The sequence below is a fragment of the Myxocyprinus asiaticus genome, chromosome 34 (assembly GCF_019703515.2).
Source record: "Myxocyprinus asiaticus isolate MX2 ecotype Aquarium Trade chromosome 34, UBuf_Myxa_2, whole genome shotgun sequence".
In the NCBI taxonomy this organism is placed as follows: domain Eukaryota; kingdom Metazoa; phylum Chordata; class Actinopteri; order Cypriniformes; family Catostomidae; genus Myxocyprinus; species Myxocyprinus asiaticus.
The window spans coordinates 16,360,283-16,388,259 of record NC_059377.1 but is presented as its reverse complement, the minus strand read 5'-3'; the positions used below and the strand labels follow the sequence as shown (position 1 = coordinate 16,388,259).

At 36.9% G+C, this 27,977-nt stretch overlaps 2 protein-coding genes across 5 annotated transcripts; one reads left to right on the top strand and one right to left on the bottom strand.

Annotated features, from left to right (window-relative positions):
* The first annotated feature begins 357 nt into the window (after positions 1 to 357).
* On the top strand, positions 358 to 12,101 carry LOC127425172 (tyrosyl-DNA phosphodiesterase 2-like). 2 transcript variants are annotated; one of them, XM_051670869.1, is made up of 8 exons: positions 358 to 576; positions 726 to 889; positions 994 to 1,176; positions 1,257 to 1,348; positions 1,425 to 1,543; positions 2,055 to 2,225; positions 3,436 to 3,685; positions 8,397 to 12,101. In XM_051670869.1, the coding sequence occupies exons 1-8, from the start codon at positions 421 to 423 to the stop codon at positions 8,429 to 8,431; spliced, it is 1,170 nt and encodes a 389-aa protein (XP_051526829.1). In that variant the 5' UTR covers positions 358 to 420; the 3' UTR covers positions 8,432 to 12,101. The 2 variants fall into 2 exon arrangements, with proteins under 2 accessions (XP_051526829.1, XP_051526830.1); XM_051670870.1 differs by lacking the exon at positions 8,397 to 12,101 and having other exon boundaries at positions 359 to 576; positions 3,436 to 4,168.
* On the bottom strand, positions 12,081 to 27,911 carry LOC127425174 (transmembrane protein 64-like). Of its 3 annotated transcripts, XR_007894572.1 has the most exons (4): positions 24,908 to 26,270; positions 13,845 to 14,000; positions 12,529 to 13,040; positions 12,081 to 12,217 (listed from the first exon to the last, which is right to left on the bottom strand). XR_007894572.1 is itself a non-coding variant. In XM_051670873.1 (3 exons), the coding sequence occupies exons 1-3, from the start codon at positions 25,601 to 25,603 to the stop codon at positions 12,855 to 12,857; spliced, it is 1,038 nt and encodes a 345-aa protein (XP_051526833.1). In that variant the 5' UTR covers positions 25,604 to 26,270; the 3' UTR covers positions 12,237 to 12,854. The 3 variants fall into 3 exon arrangements, 2 of the variants coding, with proteins under 2 accessions (XP_051526833.1, XP_051526834.1); XM_051670873.1 differs by lacking the exon at positions 12,081 to 12,217 and having other exon boundaries at positions 12,237 to 13,040; XM_051670874.1 differs by lacking the exons at positions 12,081 to 12,217; positions 12,529 to 13,040; positions 13,845 to 14,000 and adding an exon at positions 23,528 to 23,749 and having other exon boundaries at positions 24,908 to 27,911.
* Between the last annotated feature and the right edge of the window lie 66 nt (positions 27,912 to 27,977).

Sequence of the window (27,977 nt, the reverse complement as noted above, 5' to 3'; positions counted from 1 at the left end):
ATTTCATCATGAAAATGATGCTACTAATACTTTTGTTGTTGTTCTTATTTTCTATATAAATGTTTACATTTTAATTTTTAACATGTTTAAATGATGTAAGTCTATTGACAACAAGCATACGTTTATAGTAATATTTTCTCCGTACTTTCGCGCTTTTTTTAAACAATTAATAAAATTCAATAACAAGCAACAATAACAAGAATCTCCAAGGATACAGTGAGAAAACAATAATGAGAGAGAGAGAGAGAGAGAGAGAGAGAGAGAGAGAGAGAGAGCGCGAGAGAGAGAGAGTGAGAGAGAGAGAGAGAGAGGGAAGAAAAAAAAAAAAAAACCATTTACGATGCCAAAAGCAGATTCGTTACCCGGAATATTTTTTTCGTTGCACGTATTCACTCCCGCATTTATATTTGAACTGTGAACATGTCCAACACTGTCATGTCAGATAACCACACCGATCAACAAATGTCTAGTCTGGAGGAAACTAGGACGAGTCTTTGCGAGCAGTTTGCCTGTGTGTCTGGGTCAGATAGTGCTGTGGCTCAGTATTATCTAGCAGAAAATGACTGGGATATGGAGGTATACCGATGCCATTGCAAAAACGGCATCTTATAGACACATTTTTAGAGGATATAACCCTTTGTATTAGTAGATAGAGTGAGACACGTATAGTCTCTCTAGTTCTCATCTGTTCCTATTAAAAAGTACATTTTATGTGTTTCTGCCAGAGAGCATTGAACTCTTTCTTCGAGGCTCATATGGATTCAGTCTTTGACGTTGAAGATACAGAGGAAACTAAAAATGTGTCTGGGAATAAGAGAAAAGAGGTGATTCCTGAGACGGCTGATGCTTCAGGATCAAAGAAAAAAATTAAAACGGACATGGCGAATCGGTGATGTTCTCTAAATTTCAGCCATGGGAAACTGGATATGTTCTATCAATACTTCAAATAAGTAACAGTTTATGTTATTAATATAATTATTTGTAATTTTGCAGTATTGACTTAGTGGAGGAGCCCACCTGTTCCAGCAACAACTCAAAAGAGAATCAGACTGATAGTGGAGCATCCCACTCTGAAGCTGAGGATAGCAAGCTGTCCATTATCAGCTGGAATGTGGATGGTTTGGACACATTGAATCTGGTTGAGCGTGCCAGAAGCTTGTGCTCATATCTGGCTCTGTGAGTTCTTTAATGATCACTAGGTGTTCTTTTTCATGTATCATGTGACTGAAAGGGAGTTTTGTCTGTCTCTTTTGCAGCTATACACCAGATGTGGTTTTTCTTCAAGAACTCATTCCAGTTTATGTTCAGTATCTTAAGAAACATGCTGACAACTACCAGTTTGTTGAGGGTAAGGGATTTGTTATGTGCTCAGTAACGTTCCTTAGTTGTTTTTCAGTGAGTAATAACATTCTCTACCATCATAGGAAGCAGTGATGGATACTTCACAGGAATTATGCTGAAGAAATCAAGAGTAAAGCTTTTGGAAAGTGAGATCATATGCTATCCTACAACACAGATGATGAGAAACCTGTTAGTTGCTCAGGTGAGTTTTCAACGATTGCCATGGTATAGGTGTAACTGGACATTTGCTGGTTCGAGCTTCTCATGGAGTGATCCATAAGCCATCAAAATTTGGCACTTAATCCCAAACTGCTCCAAAGAGATTGTCCTTGTAATAAGTAAAGTTGCAACTAAATGGCTTACATACATTCTAACCTATTGCTTTTTTGTGATAAGCTCAGAGATATCTATAGATTAATTGCTCACCAGGACAGTCTGATGACATGTGTCAAATGTCATCAATTTCTGTTGTCAGCAACACTTCAAAATGAATAGGTAATTCAACAGTGAAGGGCAGATGCAGGATGTAGTGCCAGTTATGTCCACTAGAGGGAGACACAGGATAAGCAATCCTTGAGAGTCTTTAAACCCTTCAAAGAGTTCTCTTTACTTTTTACATTGCTTTGTTCTTGTCTCCTGCATAGTTTATCTGCCTCTCTTCCTCTATATACTGTACACATTAATTTTTTTCTTGTCTCTGGTTTCTTATTTAGGTAACTTTCTTAAGTCAGAAGCTGTGCTTGATGACTTCACATTTGGAAAGCTGTAAAAATCAATCAGAGGAGAGAATGAAACAGCTGAGATTTGTTTTTCAAAAGATAAGAGAAGCACCAGATGATGTCACTGTCATTTTTGGTGGAGACACCAATCTCAGGGACTCCGAGGTAAATGAAAATGGCTGCCTTTTATAGGCTGTATATGGAATCAGGTAGGCAACAAGGTGCATCAGAATCCAGTATTTGAGTCACATTCTGTCTTCTGAGATATCTTCCTCTGGTCTGTATTTGAAGGCAATATAGATCTAACCTTCACTGCCTTTGATGTGCCAAAATCGTGCGTGTGAAGTTAGCTTGTTGGTTGAAAGAATAAACATGCCATATGATGGAGCAGTTGAAAACAGTATGGTAATTAGTTTATAAATGGCCTGTTTTTCATTTTTTTCAACTTCTGACTCTAGCGAGAAATAAGCATTGACGTTTCTTAAAGGGATAGTTCACCCAAAAATTTAAATTCTCTCATCATTTACTCACACTTATGCCATCCCAGATGTGGATGACTTTCTTTCTTCTGCTGAACACAAATGAAGATTTTTAGAAGAATATTTCAGCTATGTTGGTCCTCATAATGCAAGTGAATGTGTGCCAGAACTTTAAAGCTCCAGAACGCACATAAAGGCAGCATAAAAGTAATCCATAAGACTCAGTGGTTGAATCCATGTCTTCAGAAGTGATATAAGTGTGGGTGAAAAAACTGATCAATAATTAATTCTTTTTTGATATATATATATATATTTATTTATTTATTTTTTACTCCACTTTCACTTTCTTCTTTTGTTTTTGGTAATTCTCATTCTTCGTGCATATCGCCACCTACTGGGCAGGGAGGAGAATTGATAGTTAAAAAGGACTTCAATATTGATTTTAAAATGTTCTCAAAACTACTTCACATTTCTTTGTGAAAAGCTTTTTAAATGAGGAACAAAGTACTTGTGCATCTTTTAAAATGTACCAAAATATACTCAAGGGGCCTATAGTTCACCCAAAAATTAAAATTCTGTGATCCTTTACTCACCCTCATATTGTTCCAAACCTGTAAGACTATTCTTTCTTCTGTGAAACACAAAAGGACATCTTAGGCAGAATATTAGCCTTAGTCACCATTCACTTTCATTGCATATTTTTTCCCAGCTATGAATGCTTAAATCTGTCTAAATCTTTTTTTTTTTTTTTTCTTTTTTTTTTTGGTAAAAAGTCATACAGGTTTGTAACAACATAATGTAAGTGAATGATCATAGGATAGTCTTTTTTAAAATATATATATATATATATTTTTTTTTGTCAACTATCCCTTTAAATTTGTGTCTTGCCTTTGTAGGTGGTAAAGGTTGGTGGTTTGCCTCCAGGTGTAAATGATGTGTGGGAACAACTGGGCAAACAGGAACACTGCAGATACACCTGGGACACAAAAGTAAACAGCAACAAGGCTGTGCCTTACATAAGCAGATGTCGCTTTGACCGCATCTATCTAAAGTCTGCTAAAACCGGGCTTAAAGTCACTCCTGATCACATGGTCTTGATTGGAATGGAGAAAGTGGACTGTGGCCGTTACACAAGTGATCACTGGGGTATTTACTGCACTTTTAATACATGATTATTATATACCAAAAGCCCATATGCCATTGACAGGCTTCTGCATGGGATATAGTTCATTTAAAAGAGTGTGTCCTAGAAATAAGAACACTTAGAAGGACATGAAAAGTGCCTACAGATCGGTATAAACAAATATGGATAGTTAAAGAAAAACAGGTGGGTGTAAGCTAATAAACATATATACAGTTTGAATTAATGTGATTTCTTTATATCTCAAGAACTGGTCACTACATTATTTTATTTTTATTAAAAAAATTTTAGGTTCATTTTGTTATGGCATCCCACGATTTTAGTCCTATGACTATTAAATGCGCTCCCACTTTGTGTGTCTTGCAGATATGTAATAGTTTTCCCTTTTCTGCCATTTTTATTGCTTTTTGAAAATGTCGTCGTTGTTGTTGACTGAATTATTGTATTTTAATAAATAAGAATAAGAAGATTTTTGTGGTAACACGTGTCCCTTTATTTTACCACAAGAGGTCAGTATTTTTCAAACTATGCTCTTTTCGGAGAAAAATAGATTATTTTAAACATTTTCTGAGTAAATTGAGTAGTGCCTGCCTGTGCAAAACTTGTGTCATAATTCTGAGGTGTTGTTGTGCAGTTGCCAAGGGATTACATGAGTTTGTAGTGCATTTCTATGCGGTTGTCAGGGTGCTCTAGGTGGTTGCTAGATAATTACATACTGGCCCATGTTCAAAGGCCTTTAATGCCTCCTTTATTTAAAGGAATATTCCAGGTTCAATACAAATAAAGCTCAATCAGCAGCATTTGTGGCATAATGTTGATTACCACAAAAATGTATTTCCACTCATCCCTCCTTTTCTGTAAAACTAACAAACAAAAAAATAGAGGTTACAGTGCGGCTCTTACAATGGAGGTGAATGTGACCAATATTTGGAGGGTTTAAAGGCAGAAATGTGAAGCTTATAATTTTATAAAAGCACTTATATTAATACTTCTGTTAAAACTTTTGTATTATTTGAGCTGTAAAGTTGTTTATATATTCGTTTTTACTGTCCTTTTAGAGCTGTTGAGTTTACAGTGTTACATCATCATGGCAACGAAGTTGTAAAATTGTCTATAACTTTACCCAGAAAAGGTTAGTAAGTGATTTTATCACACTAAAATCATGTTAACACATATTGTTCATGTCTTGTGGCTTTACTTTTGAAACAGTGAGTATTTTAACATTTACGGATTGGCCCCATTCACTTCCATTGTAAGTGCCCCACTGTAACCCAGATTTGTGTTTTTTTTTTTTTAAAGAAAAGGAGGGGCAAGTCGAAATAAATCTTTTTGGTAATCAACATTATGCCACAAATGCTGCTGATTGATCTTAACTTGCTTCTTGCTAATTAATATAATCTAATTACTGTAATTATAAGCTTATTGAAACTACATTGTAGTAGTAGTCTGTATATACAGGAATATTATATCCTGAATGGGTATTCCGGTTTCTCAGTATTTAAGTAAAATGTAAAATTACAGTATGCCGCTAAGCTACATGATTCTCAAGCTATGCCAATCTGACTATTTAAAATGTGAAATTAGTGGTGAGGACTTTTCCTAGCTGTTCTAAATGAGCTGAAAGCATAAGAGTGTCAAGGGAGCAGCTGTCTTAAGCAGGGTAGACACGTGACTCCAGACACCCTTGAAAGGCACCCCACTGCCAAGGCTAATAAACCTTTTGCATGGTCAGATGGGTAAATATTACATCTAAGCAGGTCAAACTGCCTTGAGTTTTAAAAGGGATCTGCCCACGGGGTCTGTATGACTGGCTTACAGAGGTCTGTTCCACAACACTGCTTGTGGCACTAACACACGCTATCCTTGCCCCTCTGTCATAGAAAACATTCATTGCCACTTCTTGTTTAAAGGGCGAGTCCTGTAATTGATTTTGTTTGAACATTCTGCTCATATTTACTTTGAGTAATAGCAGGCCTTGTGGAGTTGTTTGAGACAGTTTTAGAGCATTAATCCACCCTCCTGATCAAGACTAGTCCCACCTTTTCAGGATTGGGGGACCAGATGTAATCGTTTTAAAGAGATAGCTCACCCCAAAAGGAAAATTCTGTCATCATTTACATTCACATTGTTCTAAAACCCATATGAGTCTCTTTCTTGCATGGAATATAAAGGGAGTTATCTATAGCAGCATTATAGAGCACAACAGTGTGTTCCCTTTACAGCCATCTTGGTTCCGTATGGATTTTTTTATTATTATTTTGAATGAAACAATATGGGAAAACATAAAACTATTGATTCAAAGTTGTTGATTATAAGTATAGAATAAAAATAGAATCAATAAAGTTCTGAGGTTGCTAAAGTAAGAGTTCATCTAAAAATGAATATTCTCGAATTATTTACTCACCCTCATGCCATCCCAGATGTGTATGACTTTCTTTCTTCAGCGGAACACAAACAAAGAATTTTAGAAGAATATTTCAGCTCTGTTGGTCCATACAATGTAAGTGAATTGTGGCCAAAACTTTGAAACTCCATAAATCTCATAAATGCAGCATAAAAGTAATCCTTAAGACTCCAGTGGTTTAATACATGTGTTCAGAAGTGATATGATAGATGTGGGTGAGAAACAGATCAATATTTAAGTCCTTTTTTACTATAAATCTCCACTTTCACTTTAACATTCTTTTGTTTTTGACAATTCACATTCTTCATGCATATCGCCACCTACTGGGCAGGGAGTTATTAGTTTTTAGGACTTATTGACCTGTTTCTCACCCACACTTATCATATAGTTTCCGAAGAAATAATTAAACCACTGGAGTCATGTGGATTAATTTTATGTGGCCTTTATGTGATTTTTGGATCTTCAAAATTCTTGCCACCATTCACTTGCATTTTATTGACCTACAGAGCTGAAATATTCTTCTAAAAATCTTTGTTTCTGTTCAGCAGAATAAAGAAAGTCATATACAGGTGCATCTCAATAAATTAGAATGTCGTGGAAAAGTTCATTTATTTCAGTAATTCAACTCAAATTGTGAAACTCGTGTATTAAATAAATTCAGTGCACACAGACTGAAGTAGTTTAAGTCTTTGGTTCTTTTAATTGTGATGATTTTGACTCACATTTAACAAAAACCCACCAATTCACTATCTCAAAAAATTAGAATATGGTGACATGCCAATCAGCTAATCAAATCAAAACACCTGCAAAGGTTTCCTGAGCCTTCAAAATGGTCTCTCAGTTTGGTTCACTAGGCTACACAATCATGGGGAAGACTGCTGATCTGACAGTTGTCCAGAAGACAATCATTGACACCCTTCACAAGGAGGGTAAGCCACAAACATTCATTGCCAAAGAAGCTGGCTGTTCACAGAGTGCTGTATCCAAGCATGTTAACAGAAAGTTGAGTGGAAGGAAAAAGTGTGGAAGAAAAAGATGCACAACCAACCGAGAGAACCGCAGACTTATGAGGATTGTCAAGCAAAATCGATTCAAGAATTTGGGTGAACTTCACAAGGAATGGACTGAGGCTGGTGTCAAGGCATCAACCACACACAGACATGTCAAGGAATTTGGCTACAGTTGTCGTATTCCTCTTGTTAAGCCACTCCTGAACCACAGACAACGTCAGAGGCGTCTTACCTGGGCTAAGGAGAAGAAGAACTGGACTGTTGCCCAGTGGTCCAAAGTCCTCTTTTCAGATGAGAGCAAGTTTTGTATTTCATTTGGAAACCAAGGTCCTAGAGTCTGGAGGAAGGGTGGAGAAGCTCATAGCCCAAGTTGCTTGAAGTCCAGTGTTAAGTTTCCACAGTCTGTGATGATTTGGGGTGCAATGTCATCTGCTGGTGTTGGTCCATTGTGTTTTTTGAAAAACAAAGTCACTGCACCCGTTTACCAAGAAAGTTTGGAGCACTTCATGCTTCCTTCTGCTGACCAGCTTTTTAAAGATGCTGATTTCATTTTCCAGCAGGATTTGGCACCTGCCCACACTGCCAAAAGCACCAAAAGTCGGTTAAATGACCATGGTGTTGGTGTGCTTGACTGGCCAGCAAACTCACCAGACCTGAACCCCATAGACAATCTATGGGGTATTGTCAAGAGGAAAATGAGAAACATGAGACCAAAAAATTCAGATGAGCTGAAGGCCACTGTCAAAGAAACCTGGGCTTCCATACCACCTCAGCAGTGCCACAAACTGATCACCTCCATGCCATGCCGAATTGAGGCAGTAATTAAAGCAAAAGGAACCCCTACCAAGTATTGAGTACATATACAGTAAATGAACATACTTTCCAGAAGGCCAACAATTCACTAAAAAAATTTTTTTATTGGTCTTATGATGTATTCTAATTTTTTGAGATAGTGAATTGGTGGGTTTTTGTTAAATGTGAGCCAAAATCATCACAATTAAAAGAACCAAAGACTTAAACTACTTCAGTCTGTGTGCATTGAATTTATTTAATACATGAGTTTCACAATTTGAGTTGAATTACTGAAATAAATGAACTTTTCCACGACATTCTAATTTATTGAGATGCACCTGTACATCTGGGATGGTATGAGGGTGAGTAATTGATGAGAGAATTTTCATTTTTGGGTGAACTATCCCTTTAACAACCTCAGAACTCACGGTAGGTCTGTCTTTAAAGGTTTATAAGTTGTTGATATTTATTAATTCTCCAATGTAAAATAAATGGAATTTTTACTTCCAGATCCCGACTGTTGGTTTCTATGTCCAAGCTGCTGATTTTAATACAATGGAAGGAACACGGCTAGTCCACATCCACTTTCATTGTATGGAAACTCCTTTTGTGTTCCACGCAAGAAAAGTCATACTGGAATAGATCAACATGAGGGTGAGTAAATGATGAAAAATTGCATTTTTTGGGTGAACTATTCATTTATAAGAATTAGTCATTGAAAAACTGTCAATCAGTCAAGCATGATTCTGAATGTCTATGGTGGCTCCAACCTGTTTGTGATCTTCTGCAGTGTGAATTGTTAGTGATTTTGCAATGCTTTGGTTCAGGACAACTATCCCCTCTATAGTCATCACTCACCACACTGAATTGCTTTGACACATGGCCAAGAGCACATGCTATTTTAGTGTTGGGGAATAGCACCTCTGCTCCTACTAAAGAAGGAAATTTCAGTCTTCTAGGCCATATATGCAATCATTGATAATGTAATGCCGAGAACATGACATGTTTGTTTGATAAGATAAACATTTAGAGGTGGGTTGTTGCACATCAGTGACACAGTCGTGAAGCAGTCAAGGTTATGGGTGTTGTCATGGTACACTCCAGTGCAACAGGAATCTTCCCATTCATTTCACAGTTCAGATTGCATGCTTTAGACTAGATAATAGTGTAGTTTGTTCCATGTCACTGTAAACCCGAGACAATGAGGTCTGAAAGGAATGGAAAGAACTCTTGGAACCACGTGAAGGAGGAAATCTTGATGTAAGACACAATTATGTAACCAGACAATACAGCACTCTCAATCTGTAACTAAATTGAATTTATCAGTAAACAATGCATCTACAGTTAGGATACAGGTCTATGACGTTTTCCCTACCCTGACTCATTAAATTAAAGAAATAAATAAAGGGGATTTACAGTGGCCTGTGAAAGTATTTGGATATTCAAGCCACACGTAAATTTTTTTTTTTAACTGACATCTAGAAACATGTGATTCTAGAGGTTTTCTCGGAACTAGCTTCAATTTTCTGAGCCATTTTTGCAATTCCTTTTAACCAGCTGGTCCAAATCAGTTGCCCTCAAGGTCACACATGTCCTAGGTGTAGTTTATATATTTTTATAATATAATATAGGTATATACTATGTAACCTAACAAAGTTCTTTTTGTGAAAGTTTTGCTTTAACCCTTGTGTTGTGTTCGTTTGTGCTAACACCTTTTGTGTTCCCATAGTCCAAAATGACCAGCCAACTACGATTGTTTATAAATCTCTCATATTGCATATATTATCCTAAGATATTGCATTAGATCTTTTTGTCAACATCTTTTTTAGTAATTATGACAGGTGTTGTACTTCTTTTTTCAAACATATTTAAAAAATGTGTATATATATATATTTTTTATCGATAGAAGGATTAATTGAACTGAGCTTATACTGGGCTAGTGGGGGGAACTCCCTGCAGAAAAAAAAAAAAAATTAAAATAATATTAATTTCGTATTTAATTAACCACTTGCTTGATCTAAACAAAATAGGTGTAATTTTAAAGCTTTGAATCTGGACTTTACAATGCATATAGCTGATCCTACCAATTCTTAAATTATGCTTTTTAATTTGCTGACAAATTAGAACTGTTTTGTTCTCATCATTAGCAAATTTGTTTTCAAAAAAACTATATTTAGAGTTGGTAAAAACATATAAAAGATGAGAGAGCCATGTGTTATATATCATTGGAAACGTTTCAATTAGTAAAATGCAATGAGCAAATTTGTTTCACTCAGAGTATAGTGTATTAAATTCCCACTGACACACATAGATATAATAAACATTAGTGTCTTTTGTCATGTTTTTCCTTATTACTTCCTAAAATATACATACTGTATAACAAATAGACAATGACATGTTGTAACTTACAGCAGACTATCCCGATACAAACAAGCACAAACACAACATAATATGATAAGAAGATCTAGAAATATTCCTCAGTGAGTGAACATGGAAGGATGATGCACAAAATGGCGCTCAATACACGTTGTGTGTGTGCAAACACACATCCACGTGCTCATCTAAAGGATTGGGGTGCTCCTGAACATTTAATATTTCTGTATTTTGTAGTCTAATCTATTCATTTCCATTGGCAGGTCACTTTAGACCGGGAATACCATAGGTGTAACAAAGTGAAATAAAACCAATACAATTTTATGAAAATTATTTAAAAAAAAAAATGTTGTGTGTTCAGATGCCCTGTGTGAACAAAGTCATGGAATTTTATTCCAACTGAATGAAATAAACTACAGATTTCAGGAAAAAGAGAGAAAAAGTTAATCGGTCAGTTCTGACCAGAACACAAAATAAGGGTTTAAAAATCTGTCTTTAAAATAAATGCCACTTGGTTTGATATATTATGTAATGCAATGACAATGACAAGTGTTGCTTAAGTGTCCAAATTCTTTGGGGCCACTTTTATGTAGATACCATAGCAAAGCCCAAGGCATTTATTTATTTTAAAGTAAATACACTTATTTCATAAATAACACTGAACAAGCATGGTACAGTGATAAATATTTATTTACTCATTGCAAAATTCTGTATTACAAAATACAGTGTCAAATGTAAACTGCACTTGTCAAATGGGTAAAGTTTCATTAAGGTACCTGATTTGACCTAGTCTGAACATTTGTGCACTTTTTTAAAAATGTGATATAGCTATTCTGTAATCTCTGATTATGGTTTGCCAAGAACCATGCAGGGACATATTTAACAACTGCATTGTTGCATATTCCATACTTTAATTAAAAAAAAAAAAAAAGAAAAAAAAAAGACAAAGCACTGATACTTATCCTCGAATTGTCATTTATTCGTTTTCTGATTAATTTTATGTAACAATTAAAATTCTTATAACTTTTGCATTTTTTTGTTTGTTTGTTGCATTTGACATCCCAAGGGTCTTCAGCATTTTAGTTAACAGAATTTCATGACTTTTCAAATTAGAGTCTGAACATACTGCAGGCAAGTGTCCTGTTCAATGTCCTAGGCAGCAAGAGCTACAAGGCAGGTTGACATCGTAACAAAAGACTGGGATTGTTGGAGCTCTCCAATGTAACTCAGAGTGGTGAGTCAGCACGTTCAGTTTTTAGTTATTGCTAAATTCAGAAAACAGAGGGGCTATTCCATTTCCTCAAAAAAAATAAAAATAAAATAAATCCAGATACATATCAAAACCATTCAACCAATTTTTAGGGTAAGGAATGTGTTTATTTGTGCATTTGCACTTTTCAAAATAAATGTAACCTATTCATTTGCACAGAATCGCTATTTAAGACAAACCCATATGGTATGTCACATTGTAATAAAATTGCAATATTACTTTGAGCCCTTGTCAGAATTTCACTCACACCCTACAGTCTAAGTAGCAGCAAAACTATGACTGAAAACTAACAAGATATCGTCCTGTAAAATGAGCAACACACCAGTGATCATGGATCCACTGATTGTCAGATAATGGTGATGTGGTAATGTTGATACTATTAACCAAACGATGAGTCTCAAATGACACTCTGAATGAGGTCACCACCAAGTATACATTTCAGTTACTGAGAAATCCATAATTGAGAGCATCTGGTTCTTAAAAACTTAATTCACAACATAAATATGTGAAACAACAGAAAGAATTTAAAACCATTACAAAAAAAGTAAAAAAAAAAAAAAAAAAAAAAAAAACAGCTAAGAAAATGTTCTTTCCTCCATCTGTTCCTTACAAAACTGCAGAGTTGCAAAAAAGTGTTTCCAGTTTGGCAAAAGCCACAATTTTATCCAGGTGGTACGTGTTTCTTCCTCTAGAGTAAACATATGAAAAGAAAGAATCCATCAAGCAATACCATTAGTTAAATTCTGAAAAGTATCAAAATAATTAAACATAATTCTTCATTTATACCAAATGACAGTATATATAGAACAATAATGAAAAAAAAAAAAAAAAAATTCCAAAAAAACTGAAGCATATTAACCTGATATATTAGTTGGGCCCTCTGCAATATTTGATTACAATTCTACAACATTCTCTTTAAGTTACCCATTCATGCTTTAGTTTAGGCCTCCTATAAAGTGTTATATAATTTATATTAGTATCATAAAAAAGAAAACGTACCACAATAACTAATATCTCAGTCAGTATCATCAATTTTTTTCATAGAATACTGGCTCAGGGTCCCAATCTTTGGGCAATGTTTCCAATAAAGTCTGATAGTCCCTGATGGGCAGCTCTTCATTTATAAAGTCCATTGCCGCTCCATAGCTAGACCTCGAACATCTCTAGAACAGCTGGTCAGGGCAGTAGCAGCTTCAGTTGCCTGCAGGGGCCCAAACTCTCTGACGAAGCCTCTGCATCCCCAGCATTCCAGTCAGGAAAGAGCAACTGGATGGAAGAGGAGTTGAAATATGTTCATCAACAGGAAACATGTTGATTTTTATCAATCAGACTACATTGATGCCCCCTCCCGCCGCAGCCCTTTTGCTGCAGTAGGTCGATCCGCTGTGGTTCGCCATGTTCCCGTTCATGTACGATGTCTTCAGCTCCATCTGGCAGGCGGCGATGGCGGCGTTCAGTTCTACTTGTGCTCGGTGAACAACGTAAAACATGAGGCCGATGCTGATGAAAATCTGATGAGAGGAACAGAGAGAGAGAGTGAGTCACTGGACTGATTTGCTGACTGTGCTGGACTAGAGTTGATGATAAGATCCAGATGATGTGACTTAAATGCGGTTGTAAAATTAAGCAATATTTCATTTCTTTGGCTTCTCTATTATGACAGCATGCTTCACTCAAGAATCCATTATTGGCATCTAACATACAATTTCACAATCTCAAGGGAATGGAGAACTCATGCTATCTTTACTACACGGACGAGAAAATGACAAAACGAACACACATTTGTCAAAGCTTTGCCAATGACTACCTATAATTATGGTTTACCGTAGTTATTTTCACAGGAATGACCCCTACAATCTACACAAGACATAACATAAATCGGTATTTCTTCAACTCCAGGCAATTTCATGTCCAAGCGGTTGATTTTTCTTCTTTAGCTGTAGAAAAGACTTAGAAACTATTTACAATGTCTGCACCATTTATTTTTGGTACCTTTCAAGATGCCTTTTATGTATAGATTTTATTGTTTTAGCCTTGTCCCAGACATAGACCTTCAATATTAAACTATGAAAATCCATTAAAAACTTGCAAATAACTTAATGTTTAAAAACTATGATAAAGTGTGAAATAAACAAACCACTTTAAAATGTATTTTGTATAAATTATTTCTATCAATATTAAAAAAAATTATGACTGTCCAACAGTTATAATATAATATTAAGCATCCCACTTGCCATGCTCTTCATCTTAATGCGCAAACATGATATATTATTCAAACTTTATTTTAGTTTTAGTTTTGAGAAATGTCTGCTTACCTGTAGACTGAACACAAGGTATCCACTGACACTCTGTTCTGCTATCACATCCTCCATTGTGCGCAGGGTGGTGCCCAGATATGAATTAAGAAGTTGTGTTGGGAGAAGTCCCACTGAGGAAGCCACTAAATAATTTGGCAAGGACACATCTGTGATCTGTCAAAGGGAGCAAGAACTAGAGTTGGTCATAGTGTGTCAAGATTAATCGCAGTGGCTCCATATTGCCTGCAAGAATGTGTCATCAACCACATTCAGCGCTGTCGCTGTCCTTCACTTGTCTTAGGTGCAATTTAGTACTTTCCAGCACTTGTGTAATGAAACTGAAAATGGGCATTTGAGGCCAGATGCAAGATTGTTAAAATTTATCTGGAGGGGGGGGCCTGGGTAGCTCAGTGGTAAAATACACTGGCTACCACCCCTGGAGTTCGCTAGTTCGAATCCCAGGGCGTGCCGAGTGACTCCAGCCAGGTCTCCTAAGCAAACAAATTGGCCCGGTTGCTAGGGAGGGTAGAGTCACATGGGGTAACCTCCTTGTGGTTGCCATAATATGGTTCGTTCTTGGTGGGGCGTGTGGTGAGTTGAGCGTGGTTGCCGCGGTGGATGGCGTGAAGCCTCCACACGCGCTATGTCTCCATGGCAACGTGCTCAACAAGCCACGTGATAAGATGCACGGGTTGACAATCTCAGACACGGAGGCAACTGGGATTCATCCTCCGCCACCCGGACTGAGCCGAATACAATTGTAACATTTACGGATTGACCCCATTCACTTCCTTTGTAAGGGCCTCACTGTAACTGCAATTTTTCTTTTTAAATAAACAAGTCGAAAATGACTATTTATTTTAATTTTTTTTGGTAATGAACATAATGCCATAAATCCTGTAGATTGACCTAAACTTGTATTGAAACTGGAATACATCTTAAAGATATTTAACCTCCTGAGACCCCCGCATCCACATACATGGACATTACGTTTTGGCTTTGCTATAGGCTATGCATAAATAAAATGTAATTTAATTTAAACGACTGATCTCAGTTCAGTTAGGAATTATTTATGCTAATTTCTAATGTAATGTCTGTAACATCTTAAAACATAAATAACCAACACTCCTGGAAACAAACTAAACAATTTGATTAAAAAAAATCTGACTTTCTATAGCTTGGTATTATCTAAAAACTCATTGCTCATTGACCCCACCCATGGGCCTAACTTTACTTTGCATACATTGGTTCACATTTACTAAATAGTCTATTGTCCAAAAATATTAATAATGATACATCTGTATATTTGTCAACATTAACATTTTTGGACAGTAGATCAAATAGTAAATGTGAACAAATTTAAGCAAAGTGTGTGTGTGTGTGTGTTGGGGGGGTTAACCACTTGACAAGTTTGCAAAACAAACAAGATAAGCAAACGATTCTCTAGCGGGCAGATCGAAAAAATAAAACAGATTTCTCTACAAGCTGAAGCAGCGATGACGAGTGTATTGTTGATGTGTTCAATGAGAAAGAAAATATTAAAGACACTTTCACCTGCTGGACAACATGACAGTATTGTCATGAATACACAATCTGAGGGGTGATTAGAAAGAATGGAGTGTAAAAAATAATATTAACGGTTAAAACATGTTATCATTTGGAACAATATTAATAATATGCCACTGTCACACATACTGCATATACTTGTGTTAAGTGCATTTGGTTAAAATCACTGTGTAATGCACACTCATAATGACTTTTAAAACAAATGTTTGATTGTATCTTATTGTCATGTACATCTACTTGTGTTATATTTGCTCAAAACCCTGCATGTTACTAAATGAACGTGATGAAATTTAAAAGCTCCAAGAGCGCAAGCATTAAAACACAGATCTCACCCAACAAAACCCATCTTCAGTCTGACCCATTATTAGATACAATAATACTGCCAACGACTATTAACAATAGCACAGCAATAACGATTTTTGAGACACCACCACTTTTTTGGTATACAAAGGCATTTTGAATAGAACGACATATATAAACTAAGGTGCATTTCAAGTCACAGCAATAGTATTAATATTATTCTTTTTGCCGAAAACAAAAACACGTAAGATCCGTCAAGTTGTTTATTTTTTTATTTTTTATTTTGGATTTTCTCCCCAATCTGGTATGCCCAATCCCCAATGCGCTCTAGGTCCTCGTGGTGGCGTAATGACTCGCCTCTATCCGGGTGGCGGAGGACGAATCTCAGTGGCTTGCTGAGCACGTTACCGCGGAGACCTAGCATATGTGGAGGCTCACACTACTGACCGTGGCATCCACGCACAACTCACCACGTGCCCCACCGAGAGCGAGAACCACATTATAGCGACCACGAGGAGGTTAACCCAACGTGACTCTACCCACCCTAGCAACCGGATCATTTGGTTGCTTAGTAGACCTGACTGGAGTCACTCAGCATGCCCTGGATTCGAACTTGCGACTCCAGGTGTGATAGTCAGCGTCTTTACTTGCTGAGCTACCCAGGCCCCCTGTAAAGTTGTTTATTTAAAAAAAGGCAAAGGCAAAACAATGCATCAATATGGACAAAAATTATGAAGACAATCCACATAAGATCAGATACAGTGACATGCAAAAGTTTGGGCACCCCTGATCAAAATATCTGTTGCTGTGAGAAGTTAAGCAAGCAAAAGATGGCCTGATTTCCAAAAGGCATAAAGTTAAAGATGACACATTCCTTTAATATTTTTAGCTATTTTTCTTTTTATATCCATCTTTTACAGTTTCAAAATAACAAAAAAGGAAAAGGGCCCGAAGCAAAAGTTTGGGCACCCTGCACAGTCAGTACTTAGTAACCCCCCCGGCAAGTATCACGGCTTGTAAAAGCTTTTTGTAGCCAGCTACGTGTCTTTCAATTCTTGTTTGGGGGATTTTCACCCATTGTTCCTTGCAAAAGGCTTCTAGTTCTGTGAGATTCTTGGGCCGTCTTGCATGCACTGCTCTTTTGAGGTCTATCCACAGATTTTCAATGATGTTTAGGTCGGGGGACTGTGAGGGCCATGGCAAAGCCTTCAGCTTGCACCTCTTGAGGTAGTCCATTGTGGATTTTGAGGTGTGTTTAGGATCATAATCCTGTTGTAGAAGCAATCCTCTTTTCATCTTCAGCTTTTTTACAGATGGTGTGATGTTTGCTTCCAGAATTTGCTGGTATTTAAATTAATCCATTCTTTCCTCTACCATTGAAATGTTCCCCTGTGCCACTGGCATCAACCCAAGCCCAAAGCATGATCGATCCACCCCCGTGCTTAACAGTTGGAGAGGTGTTCTTTTCATGAAATTCTGCTCCCTTTTTTCTCCAAACATACCTTTGCTCATTGCGGCCAAAAAGTTATATTTTAACTTCATCAGTCTGCAGGACTTGTTTCTAAAATGCATCAGGCTTGTTTAGATGTTCATTTGCAAACTTCTGACACTGAAATTTGTGGTGAGGATGCAGGAAAGCTTTTCTTCTCATGACTCTTCCATGAAGGTCATATTTGTGCAGGTGTCGCTGCACAGTAGAACAGTGCACCACTACTCCAGAGTCTGCTAAATCTTCCTTAAGGTCTTTTGCAGTCAAACAGGGGTCTAGCAATCCTACGAGGAGTTCTCTCTGAAAGTTTTCTTGGTCTTCCAGACCTCAACTTGAACTCCACCGTTCCTGTTAACTGCCATTTCTTAATTACATTACGAACTGATGAAACGGCTACCTGAAAATGCTTTGCTATCTTCTTATAGCCTTCTCCTGCTTTGTGGGCATCAATTATTTTAATTTTCAGAGTGCTAGGCAGCTGCAAGAGGAGCCCATGGCTGCTGATTGTTGGGACAAGATTTGAGGAGTCAAGAGTATGTATAAAGCTTTGAAATTTTGCATCACCTGGCCTTTCCAAACAATGATTGTGAACAAGCCATAGCCCTAACAAGCTAATTAAGGTTTGAGACCTTGGTAAAAGTTATCTGAGAGCTTAAACCTCTTGGGGTGCCCAAACTTTTGTATGGTGCTCCTTCCCTTTTTTTTACTAATTGTACAAAATAAAAATAATACACTAATATTGCTTAAAATGTTGAAAAGAATGTTTCATCTTTAACTTTATGCCTTTTGGAGATCAGTTCATCTTCTACTCACTTAACTGTTCACAGCAACAGAAATTTTGACCAGGGGTGCCAAAACTTTTGCATGCCACTGTAATTTTTAAAGGGGATGCAAGGCAGTGATGCAGCAATATCATTTAAATGTTAAGCGAACCCATATGAGAAAAAAAACATTTCAGTTTAAGACAAATGAACAATACATCCTCACTGCTGGTTACTTCAACATTTGATGTCAGTGGTCAAAACAGCTTTCTGTGCTTTAGTGCCACCAGTTGCTCTGGTAACAGCTTCAGACACATGATCTAAAGCTTATATATTATTGGTCAGGGCATTTTTTCAGCAGGCGAAGAAAAAAAAAAAATGTACACACCATTAAAAAAAAAAAAAGATTCACTTTGTCGCCACACGATTCAGTGTGAAACTTTACGCTCCAGGTGAGAATGGCTCGTAAGGAATCCATTGTTTCGATTCAAAATGTTTATCGTGGCGAGGAATCGCGTTGAAAATTCACATTTGGTCCCACTGTCCACAAATGTGGACATACATTTTTTGTAAAACTATTTGGTCTAAAAAGTAGTTCATTTAAAATGGTCCTGCAGTGTGACAAATGAATTTTTAGCTGTACAAAAATTCCATATCTCTCAATTAATAAAAGTCATAAATGTTGCATGCATAGTTCTAAAAGAATTAGCAGATTAAAATGGTTTAACATGGAGGTATTTCTACAGTAACAACTCATATGACATTTTTAATTATTTCCTTTCTTTGTCATCACAAGTTGACATGCTACTTAAACAGTAAAATCACTTTTCAAACATTTTATATCCATAGTAAATATATCTGTGTAAACACAATGCAATGCACTGATTTTCAGTGATGCACATATAGGAGGTTTGACCTGTTGTTCTACTTTGTGCTAATGCTTTAAAAGAATAAATATTTAAGCAGCTGTTCCATCTTTAAGTCTGTTAGTCTCTATAACAAACACACAACATTTGGCCTATAAATAAATGCATAAAATGATTACATAAATGAATTGTATCTCCTTTATGTGGGAGTTCAGGTATACGGTTTATGCAATATAAACATTTGCTCAAACATAGTCTGCTCAACAAGTGGTGAACTATGACTTGGCAGACCATGACAACAGTTTTGTTTATAAATAGTCAGGTGGAGTCAACCTATTATTATTCATGAATATGATAAAACGATGCATTTTCGTTCTGAGTTGGTGCTTCATTGTAAATGGCTGTCGAGCAATATTTCTTTCTAAGTATGCAGACCAATGCATTGTGTTGGGTTACCCATATAACACGATGCATTCTGCTTCAGCAGAAAATGCAGGGCACATTGCCCCTTCTATAGGTCGTGCTTACTGAGGGTGTGTGAAATATAATTCCAGTGTGACCTGCAGAGTACCAATGTACATCATACCCTTGGTCTGCGATCCCCTCTGTTAGGTAAAGAAATGTGAAGCAAAATACCAATAAGGCCAAATAAAATTAGAGTCATTGGGGTTAGCATATACAGAGGGGTTGGTGTTAACTCCCTTGGCCTTTACGCTTCTATATTAGATTACATGGAAATATGGCTGGTGGAAGAGAAACATAAACAAGTAGGTCTATGGGCATCTGTAACCTACTGGAGTTAGTCTGCTGACTCATAATATCAGGTTCAATCCCAGGTAAAAGCAAACTAAGAATGGAAGAGTCATTACAGTGTCTTTGAACAAGAACCTTAACCTAAGGTTGCTCCAAAAGGAATGACCCTGAAACTAGCATAATGTAGTTCACTTAAACTCAATGATGGCTTCTGAATGACAAAACCAGCTCTTGGTTTAACATTTAAACTGTTGGTTAATCTTTCAAATGACCAATAATCATAAGCAGGGGCTCAATTACAGCACTCCCAAAACAAAGAGTCAGAGCTCTGCACTTACAAAAAAGCCACCCACTGTAAGACAAACTAACTTTCATGGTCAAGTGGAAAGAATGTAAATCATTCAACCTGGACGAAGACATCTGTTCATCATAAAAAAAAAAAAAAAAGTAAACTTCTTCAAAAGGAGCTGGAACACATTAACATTTGAAACACCCAGTGCATAGATTATGCAAATGGTACATACAACAGTCAAATATGCTCCAAACAAACAGGCTAAAGCCTCGAGTTCCAGGAATTCATATCAATATCCAAATAAGTAATTCTCAGTGAGTTTAAGTACAGGGCAAATCTAATTTAACATAAGCAGATGCATGTAGGCCTAAACTTTAAATCTATTAAAATGTAACTTAAGGACATAGATTAATATACAGTGCATTCAGAAAGTATTCAGACCCCTTCATTTTTTTCACATTTTGTTTGTTGCAGACTTTAAGCTAAAATGCTTAAAAAAATAAAAAATAATTCCACATCAATCTACACTCCATACCCCATGATGACAAAGTAAAAACCAGATTTCTGATAACTTTGCAAATGTATTAAAAAGAAAAAACTGAAATATCACACTGACGTAAGTATTCAGACCCTTAACTCGGTACTTACGCACCTTTGGCAGCGATTACAGCCTAAAGTCTTTTTGGGTATGATGCAACAAGCTTTGCACACCTGGATTTGGGGATTGTATGCCATTCATCTCTGCAGATCCTCTCAAGCTCTGTCAGGTTGGATGGGGACCATCAGTTGACAGCCATTTTCAGGTCTTTCCAGACATGTTAGATTGGGTTCAAGTCCGGGATCTAGGGGCCACTTAAGGACATTCACAGAGTTGTCCCTAAGCCACTCTTGCATTGTCTTGGCTGTGTGCTTAGGGTCATTGTCCTGTTGGCCCAGTCTGAGGTCCTGAGTGCTCTGGACCAGGTTTTCGTTAAGGATTTCTCTGTATTTTGCTGCATTCAGCTTTCTTTCAACCCTGACCAGTCCCACAGTTCCTGCCGCTGAAAAACACCCCCACAGCATGATGCTACCACCACCATGCTTCACCGTTGGGTTGGTATTGCGCAGGTGATGAGTGGTGCCTGGTTTTCTCCAGACATGATGCTTGGAATTGAGACCAAACAGTTCAATCTTCATTTCATTAGACCAGAGAATCTTGTTTCTCACAGTCTGAGAGCCTTTCGGTGATTTTTTTTGTGTCTTGTACTGAGTAGAGGCTTCCATCTGGCCACTCTGCCATAAAGCCCAAATCAGTGCAGTGTTGCAATGATGGTTGTCCTTATGCAAGTTTCTTGCATCTCCACACATGATCTCTGGAGCTCAACCAGAGTGACTATCGGGTTCTTGGTTACCTCTCTTACTAAGGCCCTTCTACCCTGATTGCTCAGTTTGGCCCTGGCGGCCAGCTCTAAGAAGAGTCCTGGTTGCTCCAATCTTCTTCCATTTAAGAATTATGGAGGCCACTGTGCTCTTGGGAACCTTCAATGCAGCCTAAAAAATGTTGTAGCCTTCTCCAGATCTGTGCCTCAACACAATCCTGTCTCTGAGCTCTGCAGGCAGTTCCTTTGACCTCATGTCTTGGTTTTTGCTCTGATATGGATTTTCAGCTGTGAGACAGGTGTATATGTGCCTTTCCAAATCATGTCCAAACAATTGAATTTGCCACAGGTGGACTCCAATCAAAGTGTAGAAACTCAAAGAAGATCCAGAGAAATAGGATGCACCTGAGCTAAATTTCAAGTGTCATAGCAAATGGTCTGAATACTTATGTCAATGTGATCTTTCAGTTTTTTCTTTTTAATAAATTTGCAAAGTTATCAAAAATTTGGTGTTTGCTTTGTCATTATGGGGTATGGAGTGTAGATTGATGTGGGAAAAATATTTAAAAGCATTTTAGGCTGTAACATAACAAAATGTGAAAAAATTGTTAAGGTGTCTGAATACTTTCTGAATGCACTGTATAGCCCATTGAAATGTCTGATGAGCATTTACAATTTTGATGATGCTACTATTACATTTTCACTGAACTCTCATTTAAAGCCAGGAAAAATATAGCCTAGTGTAATCATTTCTCTATTAATAATACCATTATTTACTAAATGATCTAGTGTCAAATTTAAATGTTGCAGTAAGCGTTTAATTGTGTTTATTTATGTGACCATTCCTCTAGTTAAAGAAACTAGGTCATTATTATAATTCATTCAAAGCTGTGTAAGGCTTAAAAAAAGGTGATAAACGCTTGAGACTGCATTCATTGTGCATCACTGTTATTTACTGTCCTTCGTTAATCTTAATTGTGTCAGTTCTTTCTCCTTATGTGTGTCAGTTAATTAAAAATGGATTATGTTGGTGGTGCAATGCTTTTGAAGGTAATATTACAATGTACACTGAGTCCTGTCTTTATCCTTGATCCTGCATGAAGAGCAGTCATGTTTGATTTAAATCCTGCTCGAGTAGGATGTCTTTATTGTTTAATTCCAGCTAAGCTGGATAAAGCTACCTCAGTGCAATTAATCAGAGACCTCTGTGCTGTGTCGTTTACCTCCAGAAAAAAAAAAAAAAAAGGTACAAAAAATAAATAAAAATAAAACTTTGAGGTATAATATATATATGATATAATATGGTATAAATAAAAGATTGTATATAAATATTATATAAATATTATTAATTTATATATAAAAGATTTATGCAAGTAATCAAATTAGTATTGCTACTCTGGAGGTAAAACATAAAATACAAAATTAACATTTTCTATAAGGTAACACTAACTTTCATAATAATTTACAATGCTTCACAGATCAGTTGATTTACATAAAATTTTGCAGAAATGTCAGTAAACGTTGATTTTCATATTTCTATATATGAATATGTTGAATAAGTAATATTAGCTAAATATTTGTTCAATTGATGACTCATTTGTGGAAGATAGTATAGATTAAATTACTCTGGCGTTACACCGCAGGAAACCACGCTTCCGGGTTCTTTCGAGCAGCAGATTTCAATGGTGGAAATAGGCAGGGCTACAGTTTTAATAATCTTTTATGCTTTATAGAAAGAAATAATGTATTTTAATGTTAATAAAAAGTTATTATAAAGGAATATCTATGGTTTACAGTGAAGAAAGCACGTGGGTTCTTTTCTGAAATATTGGTTTAAAGTTTAAACTTGATTCAATGAGCCTGTATGATCATATCAGACATGAAACAGGTTGATGAATACACATCCTCACATGTTTAACACACTTCTAAAGCCTAAGACATGTGATATATAAAAATAAGAACTACCACTAGAAATGCAATATGTGTCTTTACTGCTTAAATTATTAACCCACATTCAATAAATAATAATAATATTCTTACTTCAAAATGATCATATTCCATATCAAAACATAATAACAGCTGTTTTCGATTTAATAATATTATTTACTGCATTCAAAATAAATGCAAAGACATCATTTTCACAGTATGACATTATTTTTATTCACTTATCCTTTCACAAACAATAGTCCATGTTCTGCGGTGGTGGAGACGGTTTCTGTTCCTCCTGTTATATCATATATGGTGGTCTTGATCATATAATATCATCGTTAGATTATATTTGACCTCATATCTGTCACAGCGACAGCACTTTGGAAATGAAAAAAGCAGTTTACAATCAGAGTTTACGTAATTTCTTCATAAAAATTTTAATATCAACCAACAACTGCTGCGGGTCAAATCTAAAGAAGCCCCAATCTCCAATATTCTGTGGTAAACGGGGTGTTCCAACCCCACAAACAGCACTTTTGGGGCAGTTTCAGCGCAATTTGAGCGAAGCGTCCATAGACAGCAGTTCTTTTCTGGGATACCAAAAGAACCCTGAAGGAACGGGGTGGAGTGTTTGTTTGTAAACAGTAACTTCATCTAAAAAGTGTTACTTAATGTTATTATTAAGGATAATTCATATATCAGTTACTGTAAAATTTATATTTTTGCAGTAATACACCTCAATTACAAGTTAAAGTAATCAGTAAATAACTGTAAACAACAAGCTTACTGTAGCGTACTGTAAGAAGTAAACTAGCTGTATTTTACTGTAAAAAAACATGCAGATCTAACTGTGTTACTTGTCATTAACAAATAAGATTGTCCGAGGTGATAAAAACTAGAAATATTTTAAAAATCTGGTTTAAAACACGTCAAGATAATAGACATGTAATCTTCGAGTTTGTTGTTTTTACAAAACAAAACAAAAAATGTATTTAATGACTTTAAAAATGTCATGTGGTGCAACCATCAAGTAAAAGGTATTAAATTGGTTTCCTTGCACCTTGAAAACACAAGAGTGTATGGAACTTCATTATTTTCACAAAAGTTTTCTAACACATTTTTAAGAATTTTTTTTTTTTTTTTTTTTTTTTACAAACATCACAAATTTTTAAGTCAAGAATTCAAGAAGGTTTCTCATGGTTGCGCCAAATGACCTTTTCATTAAAATGTAAAAATACTGATATTTGTTTTTGAATCTCCATATACAGTCTTGTGGGTCTAAAGTGATCTTCTCTGTTTCCTTTTTTTTTCCCTTTTACATGACAACAAAATTTCTACCTGCATGTTGGTTGCACCACATTTCTTTGATTCGGTGGGAAAAAAAATCAAATATTAATCATGTTTTAAAATAAAATTGTTTCACTGCATTAAAAAAATAAAATAATAATAATAATAATAAAAGTGTATTCAGCACAACTCATGCCAACATTTTCTTTTTCAAGAATGTCAGCTTTTAATTAGACTTTGAATGTTATCGGTCTCCAGATGGTTGCACCACATTACATTTTTTTTTAAATTAAGCCCCAGAAAAAAATATCAAAATGACTTTGAACTCATAGAAATGTTCATCATAGAAAATGTGTAAGCAAGTAATTGTTTTTTATGTATAGATTTCTAAATAAATTAATAGATCACGTTATTGACCCATTATTACTATTAGTAATAATAAACCAAAATTAAAGCCAAGGATGTCCAAAACAGACTTACCGAGAAGACTGCATTCTGGAGACCGAAGGGTATCGGCGTGAGTCTCGCTAAGGCCACAACTTTGAGTCCACTTCCACCCTCCACCACCCGAATAACAGCACTCAGCTGTTCACTGCTCCCGATCTTACTTAAAACCCAGTTCGTCAGTAGTCTCTTGCACACCATATGAGCTATGAAGGTCCCGATCAAAACCCCCACCATCACCAGCCCCATACCCAACACAAAGCCATAGAGATAGCCCGCGGCCACGTTTAACACGATATACCCCCAGCCGCAGGGGAAAGACACTGTGATCAAGCCCACTATGAAGAGCATCGCTCCCACAAAACTGTCCAAACTCTCCACCCATAGTAACACGTCCTTCAGGTACTGACGCACGAGTGCCACGGATGAGAAGCACACAGCTGTCAGGATGCACGCCAGCAGGGCACTTTTAAAGCAACAGGTGGTGATGCAGCACGGATGTCTGAATTCGGGGGTGAAGGACACGCCGCTGTCGCTCGGGTTCTCGGGGTCTGGTTCAGACCTGCCGCCGCTTCCTCGATCATCAAACACATTACAGATCAAGATATCAATCTTGTCGCATTCCAGCGTGTCCGGGCTCCGCTGCAGCCAGCGGGTCAGCTGGATCTGCCCTTTACCCGCAGCGTGCTTCAGGGCTTTCAGCACCCCCTGCACTGACCCGGAGCTCCACATCTTCAGCCCTTCATATGCGCTGCATAAGAGTTCACCCGATTGATTGACTGGTTGACCCTTGATTCTCCACGTTGCCTACAAGTGATCACTTTAGATAACACACAGAACAGGGCTTGTCCCAAAGTCAAGTGATTTAGAAAGCAATCGAAAGCGTGTTTATCTTGGAGTCGTATCACCTCAAGGACTTCAGATCCAAACGTGTGAGCTGCTGCTGTTCACATACAAACGTCATTCTCTCCCAGTTTCCCATCATAGCCCTGTCAACATCAGAGGAGTAAAAACCCCTCCAGACATCTCAAATGACCAGGCAGCTACTTGAGTGATGATCCGGCGTGTTCAAATCGCTCCTGTCATTGCGTCTGGCTGATAAACCACACACTCGCTCAACTTTCCAGACTCCACACATCACTGCAGTGCTCCATCCAGCCCAACACGTCACATCGCTTGCCCCGAATAATCACAATTATCAAAGCGGAACGAGATCAGTTGTTTTCGCGGTATTCAGCGAGCTCTTGCCCACATCACTGAACGATTTTTACACGCCCGGCGTTATTCATTCCACTGTTTGTTTCCCAGTATTCCATGCGAATGTCATCACGTGTTCTCATTGCCCACTGAGCATCGCGAGAGCACGTAACAACGTCACAACGTACAGACTATTTGTATTTACTTAGATAACAGCCGTCAGTGCAGTCTCGTATAGATTTATGGTTAATATCGGAGGAGATGATATCATTTGTAGATAGCGGTGCTATTGATCCGGCAGTTCTTACAGACCATAAGTCTATTCACATTTCTATTATTACTAATGTCAATAGAAAGAACACGAGTAGAAATGGATACTGGATTTTAAACAATTCAGAGTGAAGTTTTAGGGATAATAATAATAAATAAATAAAAAATACTTTCTACAGGGTTCAATTACTAGCCAATAAATTACGCATAAATAATATAGTCACAGATCATTTACTGACAATCTCAAAACATGTATCGGAGTTTTATCAATCTTTGTATTCTAGCATTAATTGCAGCCTTTTAAAAAACCCTAGATAATAACTCATTTGTTAGTGATGAGTATAGCAATTATGCGAAAAAGAGCATAGTATTAAAGAAAGTGTTGATAATATTAAGAAGCTCAAGGACAACAAATCTCCTGGTAATGATGGGCGTACAAATGAATTTTATAAGACTTTCAGAGATGCCCTCTGCCCATTTATTTTATCTATGTTTAATGAATCCATAAATAAAGGAATATTACCCCCTTCTCTCAGACAAGGGGTAATTACCTTAATATCCAAGCCAAATTAGGATACGCTATCACTAGATGGGTGGAGACCCATTACTTTATTTTTACTTCTCCCCAATTTGGAATACCCAATTCCAAGTGCGCTCTAAATCCATGAGTGGTGTAGTGACTCTCCTCAATCCGGGTGGCGGAGGATGAATCTCAGTTGCCTCCGTGTCTGAGACCGTCAGTCTGTGCATCTTATCACGTGGCTTGTTGAGCGCGTTACCGCGGAGATGTAGCACGTGTGGAGGCCCATGCTATTCCCCGCGGCATACATACACAACTCACCACGTGCCCCACCGAAATTTCCCCTCATTCTATATGGCAGACCAAGTGCTAAATGTGGTGAACAAAGTAAAATATTTGGGTCACATTATAAAGATTGGTCTATGTGATGATGACTATGTGCAGCGCCAGTGTTGCAAACCGTATGCACAAGCAAAAATGCTTGCACGCATATTTCATATGTGTACAGATTATGTCAAAATAGCCCTTTTTAGAGCCTACTGTATTTCACTTTATACAGCTCACTTATGGTGCAGGTATAGCAAAACAAATGTGAAAAGTTTCAGGTGGCATTTAATGATGCATTTAGAATTGTGCTCAAGTTCCCAAGATGGACAAGTGCAAGCCATATGTTTGTGACTAACAATGTTCCCACCTTTTATGCTGTGCTGAGGAATTTTATTTATAACTTTATGTGTCGATTAATTGATTCTAAAAATGTAACCATAATGGCCTTAACAGACCCCACGTTAAGTGACACAAGGTATTCCTCTTGTTTTTGGAAACATTGAAACAAAAGCCTGTATGTGTTTTAATCAACTGTAATGATTATATGTTTGTGTTGTTGTCTGTGTTGTTTTTGTTTGTATGTTTTTATTGATATGGACCTATGTGTCTGAAATAAAAAGGAATGCAATGTATGACATTTCAAAAAGAAAAGAGAGTTATTGATTTGTTTTTGTAATTCATCAGAGTAAGTGAAGTGATTTAAAACCAAACTTTGTTCATTTCCAAACAGCCCTTGAAATGTATTTTGAATCTATAAAATTTTCAATAAACAAAAAAAGCCTGAAAAACTGT

Bases quoted from the DNA above. Each gene is read 5' to 3' on its own strand.
- LOC127425172 (XM_051670869.1), top strand. From the start codon at position 421: ATGTCCAACACTGTCATGTCAGATAACCACACCGATCAACAAATGTCT. The intron at 577-725 runs GTATACCGATGC...TGTTTCTGCCAG, and splicing joins AAAATGACTGGGATATGGAG to AGAGCATTGAACTCTTTCTT. The intron at 1,177-1,256 runs GTGAGTTCTTTA...TCTCTTTTGCAG, and splicing joins TTGTGCTCATATCTGGCTCT to CTATACACCAGATGTGGTTT.
- LOC127425174 (XM_051670873.1), bottom strand. From the start codon at position 25,603: ATGTGGAGCTCCGGGTCAGTGCAGGGGGTGCTGAAAGCCCTGAAGCAC. The intron at 14,001-24,907 runs GTAAGTCTGTTT...TCCCTTTGACAG, and splicing joins TCCAGAATGCAGTCTTCTCG to ATCACAGATGTGTCCTTGCC. The intron at 13,041-13,844 runs GTAAGCAGACAT...TCCTCTCATCAG, and splicing joins ACCTTGTGTTCAGTCTACAG to ATTTTCATCAGCATCGGCCT.